General features: G+C 36.4%; 1 protein-coding gene across 1 annotated transcript in view; it reads left to right on the top strand.

The window, feature by feature from the left end:
* Cad99c (cadherin 99C) overlaps positions 1 to 16,302 on the top strand; it is a 226,191-nt gene that overhangs the window by 154,076 nt on the left and 55,813 nt on the right. The window contains exons 3-5 of the mRNA XM_076822501.1: positions 2,533 to 2,598; positions 7,493 to 7,671; positions 13,603 to 13,725. Of these exons, the coding sequence (XP_076678616.1) occupies positions 2,533 to 2,598; positions 7,493 to 7,671; positions 13,603 to 13,725 (368 nt within the window). The remainder of the gene's footprint in view (positions 1 to 2,532; positions 2,599 to 7,492; positions 7,672 to 13,602; positions 13,726 to 16,302) is intronic.

The following is a 16,302-nucleotide window of genomic DNA, read 5'->3' as shown; positions in this document are numbered from 1 at the left end:
GTTCAAGCATCTTCGAGGGGACTTTTGTAGCAGATTTATGAATCGAAAAGTCTGGGACCAAGGGCACGACTACGATTTATTCCATGAATGGAAGAAGGCAGTCGATTTATTATGCACATCTGCACAATACCGCTTTAGCCATAATTTCTTTTATACCAAAATATGGTTACGTGCATTGTGGTTTTAACTGCGCTAAAATATGCAGCCGTGAATATAAATTGATGTGCGTAAATTTATATGTATCTGCCTACTATAATGTGCAGCGGCGCACCCGAGGGGCCCTAGTACCCCCCAAAGAAAAAGAAAAAAGGAGATTAATGCATTCACGACTGAAGTGATTCCAGAACTTGCGTGAAAAAAAAGAAAAACTGGATTTTATTCTTTAAATAAATTTTTACAATCACCTAATGAATTTTATTGTCAAAATCGTCAAGGTTTAAAGGAACACGTATGCGATATGTTTTGCGATAAAAATGGTATGAAAAATATTAGAAAAATTTGATTGGAAAATAAAACTGAACTAAAAAAAATACTATAAATAACGCAAAACGTAGCTGTTATACCTTACCTACTATTGCGAATTACTATATTATTGTAGGTACGTGATTTTTATATGTGACAAATACGATTACCTACATTCAATTAATTATTGGTAATATGTAGACGACTATGCATTATAAAAGAGTATAATTCTCAGACAAATTTGTTCTTATTTAAACACATGACAGAAAATTTCTGAAATATCATTTGAATAAAATTGTCATGTAGGAATTTCGAATTTGTTCATATTGCCTCCCAACAGTGATTAATGAATTATCGAGTCAATAACGCCTTTTTTATTAAGTAATCAGGACAAGAAAACACGAAAATGCTACAAATATCAATTAATCGATTCCTTAGATTCCGGCATCTGGTTTTATGATCCAGAGGGGAATTAAAGTGTTTCAATCGCATGTGACGCGAAAAGAATAACGCGACCGCTTTATTGGACCAGAAATACGACTGTGATGGACCATTTTATACCCCGGCTGATTGCTTTCACCGCCTTGGATAGTAAAATCAGCTGTAAATGCTTCGTGGGGTCTCGAGCTGGAAAATACCGGCACAATATTGGCTATAAAGCGTGTAATATTAATCTACATTCTGACACCATCATAATAACACTTAATGAATGCAGAAACCCTAGAATCTCTGGCAGTTCACCTGTTCAATATTAATTTAACATCTATGCGCGTGTGCACGCGTGCATAAATGTGTGTCGTAAGTAAGCATTTGCTAAAACCGTGACAATCGTCATTATTTTTCTTAACGATGTTTAGATGAGGGCAAAAGCTCTGTCAAGTTTTTTTGTTAATCGTTTTTAAAGTAGTACACGCTCGGAAGATCGTACATTTGCGTTACAAAAGTCCTGGCATATATGTATTTTAATACTCTACACTTATGAATAAAAAATAGGAAAACAGCGAAATTATATTTTGCGTCTGTATTTTTCGCAACAATTTGTTATCCGATAAAACACGTATCAAATATAATGTTGTGAAAATATTTATACTGCTTGCTGCCATGGTATTTCGTCGACAAAATTTGTTAACTTCTAGAATTCAGTTAGTTTAGCATGAAAGCCCGTGAAGAGTTGTGAGTTTGAGTAAGAGAGTTTAATAAGTTTAAGAAGCTCACATAATTTAATTCGCAACTTCGTGCTTCGGGGATATTTCGCCAACAGATTTCCACTTGTTGAAACTTGCAAGATTTTTTAGCAGAAAGTAAACAGGAGACATGGGAGAAGTGAGTTTTCCGATACCGGGAACCCAAAAATTTGCAAATAGGAATTAAATTGAATTACTTCAATTAATTGAAGTACCTATACGTAGGAAATTAATACTACTTTATAAAATGGATAGAAAATATTTTCAGCGTATAGGACAGCTAAAACCTTTACATTCTCCCAGAAATGTTGGAATTGAAAGTATATAAGAAAAATGGTACAAGTTTTTTGAAATTGGAAACACATAGGTTTGCAAACTAGAAATTGAGAAATGACCTGAAGTTGAATTATTTCAATTGAACTTTGCGTACACCAACGAAGATTGTAACAGGAAATAATAATAATAATAATATGAAATTAATAATATATTAATATTTTCAGCGTACAGCCAGCTAAAACTATTCCATTCACTAAAAGAAATAAGGAATTTCTATTGTCTGAAGTGATTGCATAAAGTATCAACGTTATTTACTCGCGGTGCGTTGCCAAATGTCAGCAAGGCATAAAACAGTTAATTACAATTCGTTACGATAGAAAGCTCGGTATGGGTGACTGACCTACTATATCACGTGGATCGTTAAGATCTATTTACATGTGCATGTATGTACATAAGATGAGGTAACAACATTCTACAAAGACCTTTACATGAACGCTGTATAACGTTGTGCTATTATAAAACTAAGCTGTGCAATGCCTCAGCGAGGGTATTAGACTACAATTTATCGACCATTTTAATCTGACACGAGGCTTTTGTTAATTTGTTATAGGGTTGTGCGAGGTGGAGTCGGGTCAATCCAATATTATTCTCGACATCGAGGAGAGCAAAGGCAATGGTGAGTTCATTCATTAATTTAATTCATGTTTTATGTTGACTGAGCTGGCGCAATTAATCTTTCCCAATTAATGTCTCGTTACGCTATCCGCGTGAAGGAATGTATTTATCTTACGTCCACGCTTATAAGTGACTTCGCTCGTAACAATAATTTGTGTTTCATTTAAGTAATAGAGTACGAACTTCATGCATATGCTGTAATGAAATTTGTGTACGACAGTGCTATGTATAGTGCAAAATTGTTATGGAATGGATAAGAAAGGAAATACTTGAAAATCGCACAATATGCATTTAATTCAAAGTTGCACCATATTTTTGGATTTCCCTGTGAAATAATATGTCTGAGTAAGTTTAGAAAGACAAATATCAGGCATAACAATTAAAATGGATATACATAATATATAGATAGTCATCTTATTCATTAACGAATGCATTTCTGTTCAATTGACCTGCTATTTGGATAAACTTCATTTCAGAGAAATGCTGCGAAAGAAATTAGTAGAAGGAAACCTTTTCCGAATAATAGATCATAAACAAATATTTTGTTTATTCTTTATCAATTATTATATAATTCTTTATTACTTACAAGGCAACCTCCCGAACCCGGAAATTAAAAAATTCTGAAACTTTGTGAATATGTAGGGAATATTCTGCTGATTACAACGCAAATTTTGTTTGCTGCCAAAATTCACTCTAAGGGGGTGTAAATTGACCCCTGAAAATCCGATTATTTTATAACTCGTGAACTGTAAAATAATTTCTTCACCAAATGATAGATCTAAGTAAGAAAGAAGTAACTTTTGTCTTGAAACTTTTTCTCTATCTCTTACAGTTCGCGAGTTATAGCACAAAATCGGAAAATAGCCGAATTTGCAAGGGTTAATTTCACCCCTTCGAGTGAATTTCGGCAGCAAATAAAAATTGCGTTGTAATCAGGAGGAAATTCCGTACATATTCACAAGGTTTCAGAATTTTTTTAACTTTCGTGTTCGGGATTTTCCCTTGTTAGTGAAATTGATACCAATACTGAATCGATTACAGAGTAATAATAACAAATTTTTGTACTGACTATTAAAATTCAGAAACAATAAAATCCCTTTATTTAATTTAAGGTTTATTCTCATTTATAGATTCATGGCACAAAAGCCGCTCTAAAAATTAATATCATTAATTATCCACTTATCACGATCGATTACAAATTTTAACAATGCACATATTCGATAATAAAGTCTGACAGAGTTAGAAGTAAAAACATTATGTACACGTTTAAGATCGATGATAAATTTCTCCGTGATTTTCCTGTATTTTCGTCGAGGAGATAGTCGCAGGTGTGTCGTTTCATGGTTTTTCACTGTCGCGCGAGACTCAAGAAACTTTCAGTTTTTACGAGATGGAACGGCGACTCTGGGAATCATTGATCGTCGCTCTGACGTGGTAACTCCGATATTTGCGAAGAACTCTCTTTCACCCCGATGATTAACGACCACCTTCCCCTTCTATTTTTCTGTCGAGCGTACGCGTTATATACGACACGTCATTGCTGCGCACTCATTTTAATACGATTGGATTTTACGGTGGATATGATCTGCCATTGAAATGGGCTTCTATGCGCTGAAAACTGGTTTGAAACGGACCGTCGGGTCGAGAAAGTGGCTCGATTAAACGAGATTTAATTCCGATTGAATCGTGCTTGAATTTTACGAACACAAAACCTATGGGGCCAGAACGTATCTGGTACCTGGCGAAAAATATGTTTAGCTACGCGAGAAGCTCGAGCGAACAGATATCTTGAATTTAATCGCGACTCTCGATGGCGACGACAGCGTGAAAATAAATTAATTAAGAACTCGTTTATTGTGCTAAGAGAACGAAAGAAATTCATCCAACAAAATGAAATCCAATTAGCGTAAATACAGAGAAGCAGTAGAAATGCTGCGCTGAAACTCAGTCGCAAAGGTTAGCTAGAAAAATGATCAGGAACGGAATTAAAAGTAACTGAAATTTAGCTTAATGAGAACGCAAGTTTTGAAGCGAAGTGAATGTTTACGAGAATGTAAAAGGAGAAATATTTTGAAAGTTCGTGTTTAACGTTCCGCTGATTTAACGCGATATGCTTAATGAGAGTTTTATGCGAAAGGAATAGAGGAAGGTAGTGAAGCGATGCAATTAGGAAACGTTTGATGTCGCTAATGAGATATTGTTCGAGATTGCGTCTGGTTTGTGACGATAACATTAATTATGCGGGGCGAGGATAGCAGACAAAGTATCAGGAAGTCTTGTTCATTGACTCTTACTGAATCTAATGTAGTATCCTTCTCCAGTCTCTCGCCTGCCTTGGTCCCTAATGATTTGGCTCCCCTCTTATGCGATATTATTTGCGGGCAAAGTCGGCAATAAAAGTGCAAAATAAATCCGTCATTATGCACCCCGAGAAACCTATACCTCTGAACATGCTCCTCGTCAGATTTCAGACGCGCTATCTTGATAAACGACGCTGCGCTCGATTAGCCTCTATAATTACGTTCTTTCGCGAGCCTTCTTCCGTAAACGGCGACGTCCGTAATTTCGTGCAACTTTCCTCCGTGTAACTAAATGTTAATTGCTGTGCTAATGGTAAAAATTCATATGCGAACTTGCATCACTTCAGCTTCGCTTATGCTCGGCGATTGTCGTGTGTTTGATGGACGACGCGATTCAGGTGGCATTAGAGTCTGTAATCTGTGATACTATATTCGGGTTGCTTCTGTGCTTTATTTCGCAAAGCTGATATATATTCTTCAGGTAACTGTGATAATGCTTATGCTGGAGAAATGTTGAGTGATCTTATCGGGCTGATAAAATTAGGAACTTTGACTTGGGGGAATCCTATTTTTGGGTTAAAAATCACAGCTAAGTTTGGATTTTTTTTTAAGAAACTAGCGATTCGATTCATCTGAAATTTAGACCATGTTTTTATGCGTCTTTGAAGAAGTTGCAGTTATTTTTTATAAACTTCTACATTCGTTATTAAAGAGTTATGCATGATCCAGCAACACGCCGCGCAAAATTCTATTTTCCGGGTAATCTGAAAACGAAAAATGAGACAGCGTTTTACTTTATACATATGTAGCTTCAATTTTATTATTAAATATTAATAAAAAAAACTGCGACATCTTCAATGATCCATAAACACATGGTCCAAATTTCAGATGAATCGTATTGATGGTTTCTTAAAAAAAATCCAAATTTCGCTGTGTTTTTAGCGCAAAAAATAGGATTCCCCCTTAAGGAAAGGTAGCTTTTATTATATTTAATATTTCTTTCATCGCGAGGGAATAGATATTATTTACCAAATTGCTTTGTCAAACATCGTTTTTTGCCAGAAATAACCTAGGCAGTACATGCTGTTAGTTCCTTTTCTCTTATATTTTGTGCTCTTACACTTGCTTTCTGATACCACCTATTAATGTGTTTTATTCCCTATCTCTTCCCAGTTCCTGCTTTTCCATGCAGGTCGGACACAGCATCACTTTTAACATATTTTCTGATACACTTTTCGCATTTATCCTGTTATAATCAGTGGAACTGGTTCCTGCCAATAAATCACTTCAAAGTGAAATGAATATACGAATATAAACTAGTATCTAATCTATTTATTATGCATTGAGATCTATCCATTAACAAAGCTCCCATAGTTTGATAGCGAAAAAGGATGGTGGGGATGAATTTTGAAAAAGTAATATTTGTCTAAAATTCCTTATCACCATATTGTACAATATTAAAAACCATAAAACTTTGAATTAATCTTTTTTTGAATATCTTTCACGGTTTCGCAGATATTCACGATAATATGAAAACTCAAAATCTCTTTGAAGGGATGTTTTCACCCCTAGTATTTAATCTATTCATTATGCATTGAGATTTATCTATTAACAAAGCTCCCACAGTTTGAAAGCGAAAAAGGATGGTGGGGATGAATTTTGAAAAAGTGATATTTGTCTAAAATTCCTTATCACCATATTGTACAATATTAAAATCCATAAAACTGTGAATTAATCTTTTTGGATATCTTTCACGGTTTCGCAGATATTCACGATAATATGAAAACTCAAAATCTCTTTGAAGGGATGTTTTCACCCCTAGTACCTAATCTATTTATTGTGCATTGAGATCTATCCATTAAAAAAGCTCCCATAGTTTGATAGCGAAAAAGGGTGGTGGGCATGAATTTTGAAAAAGTGATATTTGTCTAAAATTCCTTATCACCACATTGTACAATATTAAAAACCATAAAACTGTGAATTAATCTTTTTGGATATCTTTCACGGTTTCGCAGATATTCACGATAATATGAAAACTCAAAATCTCTTTGAAGGGATGTTTTCACCCTTCGTATCTAATCTATTTATTGTGCATTGAGATCTATTTATTATCAAAGCTCCCATAGTTTGATAGCGAAAAAGGATGGTGGGGATGAATTTTGAAAAGTGATATTTGTCTAAAATTCCTTCTCACCATATTGAACAATATTAAAAACCATAAAACTGTGAATTAATCATTTTTTTATATCTTTCACAGTTTCGCAGATATTCTCGATAATACGAAAACTCAAAATCTCTTCGAAGGGATGTTTTCACCCCTAGGACCAAAACTCAAAATAGTTACGTTATTAGCATCACTATTATATTTCGGCAAAGTTCCAATTTTTTTTTAAATTTCGAGTTGCCGAACATCCCCTGTCAGTCACACATTATCTCTCGGAAGAATGTCTCGCCATGTGCGTTCTGGAAAATTCTGTTAGAAACGTGGATTTCCTATCGAGCGCGCGAATGCATTACGACCACCATCGTGTCTGCTAAACAAATTGCTGCTGCACCGTTACCGTGTAATCGGGTTCACGGGCTTCGATGTTTCAGCGATCGATCAGAAGACGGTGCCGGAGGAGCTTCCGGTATCTGGTGATCCGTACAACGAGACCGCCCTGGAACTGATATTCCCTGGCAGACAGCCCCGCTTCAAACTCAACGGCAAGAAACTTCAGCTTCTAGACGCGCTAGACAGGGACGAGGAAAATCTCTCGCACGTTGTATTCCAGGTAAGGGTGATTTCACTTCAATACCGAAATTCGCGACGGAACATTAAGCCGGCACACGGAACACGACCATATAGAATTAAATTTGTCCAATCCGTTATCCGCGCTGTGTGTTTGCTTACGTAATCTCTGGTGGCCTGTGCCGTGTCGCGGTGTTTATCTGGAGAGAGCTGCAAGTATATTTCTCTCTGATTCGTTCCAACCATGTTACTCGACATGCAGCTGAGCACAAATAACAAAACGGCCAGTGGAGCGCGTATTTTTTAAAACTAGAATGCTTGCGAGACACTCGTGGGTGTGGAATACGTAGGACTTCGATTAACCGATTTGGTGGAGACTATGGTAGGATAAATCGAGTTCTGTCAGATAATTGAATGTTAGGGGAGCGCGATAAAGCTCTGACACTTGCTTAAGAAGCTTTTTACTCGGAATATTAATATGTACAGGACGGAGCACCTAAGGGTGAAGATTTGGTTATCTATTATGCGTTCGAACTTCGGAAAGGAAGGAGAAAGAAAATTGCGCAACTTGAAGGAGGATATTTGATAATGTTAAGGTTATATTTTTGAAAATTCTGGTATCACTGGTGTTTTTTGTTTAAGGAGAATCATATGTTGTCTTAAGGGTCCATTCTACTTTGCCGGTTGAATAAGAGGCCTATTTTCATGAATTTTGTTTGAGGACCTATTATATGGATTTTAATGTTTTTCGTTTTTGTTAAATGTTTATTATTTCTTGCTGTATAGAAGGAGTTCCTTGCTGTATAGAATTTTGATGCAGAAGGAGACTTCCACAGTGTTCTCACTGAGGCACAAACATTGTGATTTAGGGGATTATACCTAGTCAGGAGGCCGGAAAGAGGGGAATGTTTGTGAATTTTTTTTGAAAAAGTGGAAGCATATATTTTTACAGAACTTTTTGCACATAAAAGAGCAACATTTAAGGAACATTTGGTATTTTTTTCGTAGAAAAATATTTACGTTTATAATAAAATTACAACGGACATCCAAGAAGCGTTTTTAAAAAGTTGTTTTGGGGTGAGCACTGCCCAACCAGATTATTTAAAATAAAAAAACCAAAAATATTTTGTTACTATATGAATTCGGGTAGAGAATTCCCGAAATATTAATTTAAAACAAAACGGTGGCTATTTAAAGTTGAGGTCTCGATTTTTAAATAAAATTTTTCACTCAAAAGTCAGGACTTCAACTTTAAATAGCAGCCAGTTTGTTTGAAATTAATATTTCGGAAATTCTTTCCGTGAATCAGAGGATACATTAATATACTAACAAAATATTTGTTGTTTTCTTTATTTTAAATAATCTGGTTGGGCAGTGTTCACCCCAAAACAACTTTTTAAAAACGCTTCTTGGATGTCCGTTGTAATTTTATTATAAACGTAAATATTTTTCTACAAAAAAATTACCAAATGTTCCTTAAATGTTGCTCTTTTAATTGCAAACAGCTCTGTAAAAATAAATGCTTCCACTTTTTAAAAAAAAATTCACAAGCATTCCTCTCTTTCTGGCCTCCTGACTAGGTATAACCCCTTAAATCTCCACATTCGTAATTATATTTTGCAAACACGAAAAACACGATTCTATACAGCAAGGAATAATAAACATTTAACCCTTTAAACCATTAAAATCCGTACATTAGTTCTTGAAAAAAAAATTCATTAAAATAAGCGTTTTTTCTACCGGCGAAGTAGAATGGACCTTTACATGTTTAAGTTAAAGAGAAATAACAAGTTTAATAAAAGAGACAAGCATAGTTTTGGATTCCACGTGGAATCAAAGCAAGGGAAGAAGAATTTAATGCAACTGCAACATGATTATAATTGAATATTGCAATCGAAAGTTTAAACCAGTTTTCAAAGTACTACCAACTACCTTAAGTTCCACTACGACATCCAACGTGTTAATAGTAGTCTGCTGTTGAGTTTAATTCCATGCATCTGTAATCACGTAGACAGTTTAATTCCTACTCCTTGGTGTTAATTAGTCAATTTGATACCACCATAACATTATCGTCTCACTGTGAACGAAGATTTGCCAGTAACAAGTGTTTACAATCTACGTATCATACGTTACGCGTAATTACCAGTGTGTCATTCACCTTAATCACACATAAATACATTTAATTCCCGCAATTACACTAAACCGTTCCGCCTGAAATCGGTAGGTCACTGTATTTTCAATGGAAAACAGTTGTTCGCGCAGCTCTCTTTACTTTCACCCGTTCGCCGCACCTAACGAATAATTTTATGCTCGAGATCTGATTCGTGCGTCCTTTTTTTTATCATTATACTTCATGCTTCGCGATTCGATTAAACGGAATCGCTTGGTAAAAAATTGCACGATAAAGCCTTTAGCCTGACAATCGCTAATGACTGTGATTGAACGCGCGATTGTCCGTCGATCGATTGTTTTTGCAAGGGAATCCTCGTTATCGTAAATAACAGCGATGCCGGTCACGCGCAAAATTACGATTGCGCTCTGCCCACCGAAGTGCTTCCCGACGAGCCGCTCGTTTAAGAATACTTTTTGCTGTCGAACGTACTGCGAACCGAAGGCAGCGATCGATTCTGCACTTGGCACCGTTCCGTTGCGTTTTCTGCAAGATGCAAGGGGCAGTCGTCTCGTTCTCGGAAGAGAATCTCGTTACGCGTCCACGTCATTTTTTTGCTCCCTCCTCCCAGTGATGGACGAGCTTGCGGACCACGGCGAAACCGGAAGCGACGAACTTTATAACCGAACCGTGGACAACCCTAGAATTTTAGCACCCTCTGTCTTGTCCGTTCGTTTCAGCGACGCCGCGAACGCGAGCCAAGGGTTTCTGAAGATTCCATCCGGCTCGAGAATGAGCTACGACGTGTTTACTTTAAATAATAAGAGGAATATGTTCGATATTCTGCTCTTAGGGGGTTACATAGGCACTTATGTAATGGTTAAAACGAAAGGTGGATTATTAAATTATTTTTCAGCGGATTATCAGCTTTGATGATTAAATTTCTGCTTGTTTAAAAGTATATGTGTTGTACTTTGAAATGGAATTTTATGGAAGAAATTTAAGCACTGGGAATATAGCTATTTTTGTGAGATTCAACGGGAACGGGTTGTTTGAAGTGACTTTCCCTTTCTTACATTTACCTTAATTATTTTCATACTCTAGGTCATTTGACTGTCATGTTGTTTTACATCGTTGAATTTGTGTCGACGTCATTTACTACGTCGTACACAAGAATTTAGCAGGCTCTTTTTAAAAAACAACAGTGATTCACCAATTCTGACAAAAATAAATAAAAGAATTATTTAGCAATTGAAATGTTCTGTTTGCTGAATCGAGTAATTTCCTCCTCAGAAAATTTTCTGTGTTATCGATACGAACGGAGATTTTTTAGATGATTACATTAATTGACTTAGGTACCTATTTTTACCTAATTAAACTAATAAGGGAAGATTCCCGACACAGAAATTCAAAAAATTATGAAACTTTGGGGATACGTGGAGGATATCTTTGCAAGTTGGATTACAATTTTTTGGCTGCCCAAATTCACTCTAAGGGGATGAAATTGCTCCCTGATGATCCGACTGTTTTCTAAGTTTGTTATAACTTGCGAACTGTAAGTTACCATATGAGAGCCTTAATTAAAAGAAGTAACTTGTTTTCTATCTCGTAAGGCTGATTCAAACACGTCGAGTAATATAGTTGAGTGGCGAGTAATGTAGTAATTTACTATTGTTTTACTAAACTACTCGATTAAATTTTAGCGTCCACACACGATAAATTATTAATTTCCTCGCTGCTCGACTAAATTACTCGACGTGTCTGAATCAGCCCTTACAGTTCGCGAGTTATAACACAAAATCGGATAACAGCCGGATTTTCAGGGGTTAATTTCACCCTCTTAGAGTGAATTCGTGGCGCAAAAAGAGCGTGTCTAATACATACCTATGTATATAACCTCTACATATCCCCAAAGATTCATTATAATCCCGGAAGTTTCAGAATTTCCGGGTTGGAGAACTTCCCTTGTAAGTTTGAACCAAAGTTAGTATCTATGCATAATATTAGCTAGTGATATATGATGTAAAACACATTTACTATTTTTGTCACGTGTGTATACAGTTAACTAGCATTCACTTCGCGCGTCTAGTACATTTGTTTGCTATTTTCCAAAAGATTACGTCGAAGGAAGTGGTCTCCAACTTCTAAAGATAAATATACACAGGGGAGAGAATTACCATAGAACTGAATTCGTAATCAAATTGTTTGCCACCAATTACGATGGGGCGCGACACAGAGTACCGTTCTCCTTGACCATATTGGCATCCGAGAATGCGCTGTGTCTCTTATGACACTGCGGTGCAAGGAATGTGAAAGGTCTAGAGCAGTGTTCTGGTACCATAAGAGATCGTTCGTAATTGCCGTTTCCTCAAATTGAGCGGATAAAATCGAACAACTGGAAAACCATGTGCACACTTCCCTTTGGGGAACGGCGGAGAAAGGAATACCGATCCAGATCGTATCACTTTTATACAGTAATTACCGCGATGATGCAAATAGTGGGCGTGGAAAATATAGACACAGATCGCAATCTCAAAATGTTGTATTAAGCGATCACGTGCATTTCTCGGTGGATTATGTACATGTGTACTTTGCGCCGTGTGCGCTGCAATATCGTGTATGCTTGGATCTAGGAGAACTGTTCGCGAAGCCTGTAGAAATGACATTATTTACGGCAACAGCTATTTTAGCAACGAGGAACTGGAATATAATTCTTGAGGATCGAAATTGTTCGTATATTCTAGATATGAATTTAGTGCGCGATATAGTTCACTGCGGAAACGTCGATTTAATGTGGAATACTGGCAATGCTCAGCAATAGCATTAAATCATACGATGAATAATTTAAACTTTAGGAGCTATTAATTTGTTCCATTTGTAACATTTGTGTACGTGCCATTTTAACTTCCTTATCTGACAGATTTACTGCATGCTTACAGAGTTGAGCAAGTTTTGTTTCGAATGACGAATGAAGTGTAACAAGTAAGATCAGGTAGATTCGTAACTGAAGAATAAAACTTTATTCGAAATGACCTATGGATGGTTTGGCAATGAATACATTATTATCCTCATTTGCATGGGAATTCATTCAAATAAGGTATGAGTAAGGATGAATAAGAAATCATTCAAAGAAAATTGATTTAAAAAATATCTAGTAGAATATTTAGTAGAATTTAATCGAATTAAATTTTACTGTAATGAAAATTTATTCAATATTCCTGGATAATAATCGTTGCATTCGTAAACTTGAATGATGGCAGTTGATTCGGATGAATCTTCCTTCTAATTTTCATATTGATAAAAAATTATTCGAAGAATATTTAATTCTGTTGGATATAATAACCGTTGCATTCGTAAACTTAAATGATGGCAGTTGATTCGGACGAATCTTCCTTCTAATTTTCATATTGATAAAAAATTATTCGAAGAATATTTAATTCTGTTGGATATAATAACCGTTGCATTCGTAAACTTGAATGATGGCAGTTGATTCGGACGAATCTTCCTTCTAATTTTCATATTGATAAAAAATTATTCGAAGAATATTTAATTCTGTTGGATATAATAACCGTTGCATTCGTAAACTTGAATGATAGCAGTTGATTCGGACGAATCTTCATTATAATTTTCATATTGATAAAAAATTATTCGAAGAATATTTAATTTTATTGGATATAATAACCGTTGCATTCGTAAACTTGAATGATGGCAGTTGATTCGGACGAATCTTTCTTCTAATTTTTATATTCATAAAAAATTATTCGAAGAATATTTAATTCTGTTGGATATATGACTATGTAGAAGTATTTGTATCACCTAATTTATATGATTTATTTTATATCATATGTACGTTTCTATTTTCAGCTGAGCTGCACCGTGAAGCAGACGAACAAGAAGCGAACGATACCAGTGATCGTGAGGGTGTCGGATGTAAACGATAATTCACCGAAATTCATTAATACACCGTACGAGACTACGGTGCCAGAGGTAAGCCACCATAAAGCATCCTATTTTCTCGAGTATAAGGAAGCAGTAACGGAATACCGTAATTACGAAGAAAATAAGGTGCGCACATATCACGAGATCGACAGGTTATCAACTACTTGACGCGATAGTGCGCCCAAATCATCGTTTAGAATTTCAATTACGTTTTTTTCTCACGGTCACGATAAATCTTTAACGAGGCGAGGAGGTGTGAAATATTTCTTTGCGCTTCGCGTAACGTATCATGAAAGGCGAGAGATCTAATCTTCAACGGATATGATAAAAATATTAATCAATAATAACACTGATACCCCAACTACGTAATATTATGTTTCCGATTAGAGTTTGTTATGAACTTACACTCGAATTTCACGTCGCTAATGTTAGCTAAACAATCAGTATTATGCGCAATTGTTGCCTCGTGTGTTGGGATCTCAGTTTCAATAACACGGAAGCTAATTCCCCTCGCGTGGCACTGCAAAGTCTCTCTCTACAGCAACATTAAAGCAATCGTTGAAAAACAGAGAATTCCAAAGTTAAATTAAATTTAAATCTCATATTCTCCTGAGTTATCTCCTATTGTATTTCTAGCTTTCTCCTCGTTGCATGAAATCGAATCTACACAGAAACGAAGGAAACTCGATGAAATAATCGTTGGCATTAGGCCTACATAGTGTTAGAATATCAAAACAGCAAAGTGTGTAAAACTCTAACCAGATTATTCTCAAGAATATTCAAAACACTAGCTTTGTTACTCAGCTTCGCCCGAAATTTAAATTCTGATTTTATCAACAAAAAAATTAATTTTTTTTTGTGAAAATGGTCACATTCATCTGGATTAGTCAGGCATAATAAGCTGAGGCACAGTTCGCGATCCCCGAGTTTATCGTTCGAAAGTTTTTAGGCGACAGACAAACACACAAACATATAGAAGCTTTCTGCTTTACAAATTAAGATTCGTTCGATGTTAAATCTGATTTCCTTCAAATTCACCTGATCCTGAATCTCAATTCTCAAACCATGCGATGCTCATTGGGATTGAAACCCCAAACTATGAAGCAACGAAAGTGAAAATGTGCATAATCCTGAAAATTATCGTTCCACTGTGGAAGAGTAACGGCAGTTGCGGTGCTTGCGCGGATTCTTCCCTACGTCCACATACCGTTATAATACATAGAAAATGGCGCATATCTCAGCGGGTACCGGTTGATCCGGCCAGATGCCACGAGACGCGCGGGCCTCGTGCGTTGCTCTCCCTTCGATACCATGTTAATGCGTATTTTAATGATCCTGCATTTTATGATCGCAAAGAAACACGTTATCTGGGCGCATCTGCGGAGGTATCGCTTGTAACGGTACAGTAGAGTTGTCCACAGCCGTTCGGCCATTAAATGGCACGCACGGGACATTGTAAGGGGCATAGTTGAGGATGTAGTTGAGACAAACGCTATTTACGGCTGCATTAAAGAACAAAGAGTCGACGTGAACAGCATTCCTTCGAGCTTTATGTTTTGTCGAACTTGAACAAATGTTTTCGCAGCAGAGGGATTTTGCGAGCATAATTGTGAGGGAGAAGTTATTCATTTAGGGTAAATTCGGACGAGCGATTGGGCGCCTTTGCGATTTCGCACCGGTACGTGTATGTATTATAGAGAGATTCACACGTGTCGCAATTTATTTGCGACAGTATTGCACGACCGTCTTAACCCTAAGGCAGGCGTGCACAGGGAGCCGTTTTTAGCGCCTAGCTGCGAGCAACTCGCCAGGCCCGTTGCTAAGGTTAGAATCGGTGAGGAGAACTGCAGTAGTGTATATAGCTGGGTTCAAGTCATACCAAATGCACGTACACTACTGCAGGTCGCCTCACCGATTCTAACCTTAGCAACGGGACCGGCGGGTTGCTCGCAGCTATGCGCTAAAAACGGCTCCCTGTGCACCCCTGGCCCTAAGGGTCCGCTTGATCGCAGAAGAGCTTTGCAAAGAGTAGGTAACTAAGAGGATTTTGCAAACGCATTACAAGATATTTAACAAGTTTGTAGAGCGGTACAATCGTAGGAATGATGAGAAAGGAATAAAGCAAAAGAAGATTTGTAGAAAAATAAGGATACAATATGAAACGGTGAAAGTAATATTGTGGAACTGACGGTGGGTACATTTCTGGGCACTAATGCTGAAACAAAGATTTAGTAGTACATACGTACCGTTGTTTAAGAATTTTATATTAAGTTACCATTTTTTTTTGTTATTATTTATTATTGTCGCTTCAACTGCTACAGGCTATTAGCGGCACACTAAATACGGCATACATTTTTTATTACAATAGAATAACAAATACAATTACAAATTTTACACGCATACATATTATATTATAGATTCACAAGGATGTTGGGATATTGATTGAGCAATAGTTATAGGTTATTTAGTTAGATTTTGGATTATAATGATTTTTCTCTGAGATAGTTGATTAAGGGTACCCTCCGGTCAAAACGCTTGAAAAATACGTGATTTTCATGAATTAAACAAAAAGAAACTGAAGAACATACAGCAGAAACGCTTCTTGGACATTATTACTACATATTG

Source organism: Andrena cerasifolii, chromosome 10, assembly GCF_050908995.1.
Source record: "Andrena cerasifolii isolate SP2316 chromosome 10, iyAndCera1_principal, whole genome shotgun sequence".
NCBI classification, from domain to species: Eukaryota; Metazoa; Arthropoda; class Insecta; order Hymenoptera; family Andrenidae; genus Andrena; species Andrena cerasifolii.
The sequence above is the reverse complement of the archived record's forward strand: the minus strand, read 5'-3'. Positions and strand labels throughout refer to the sequence as shown.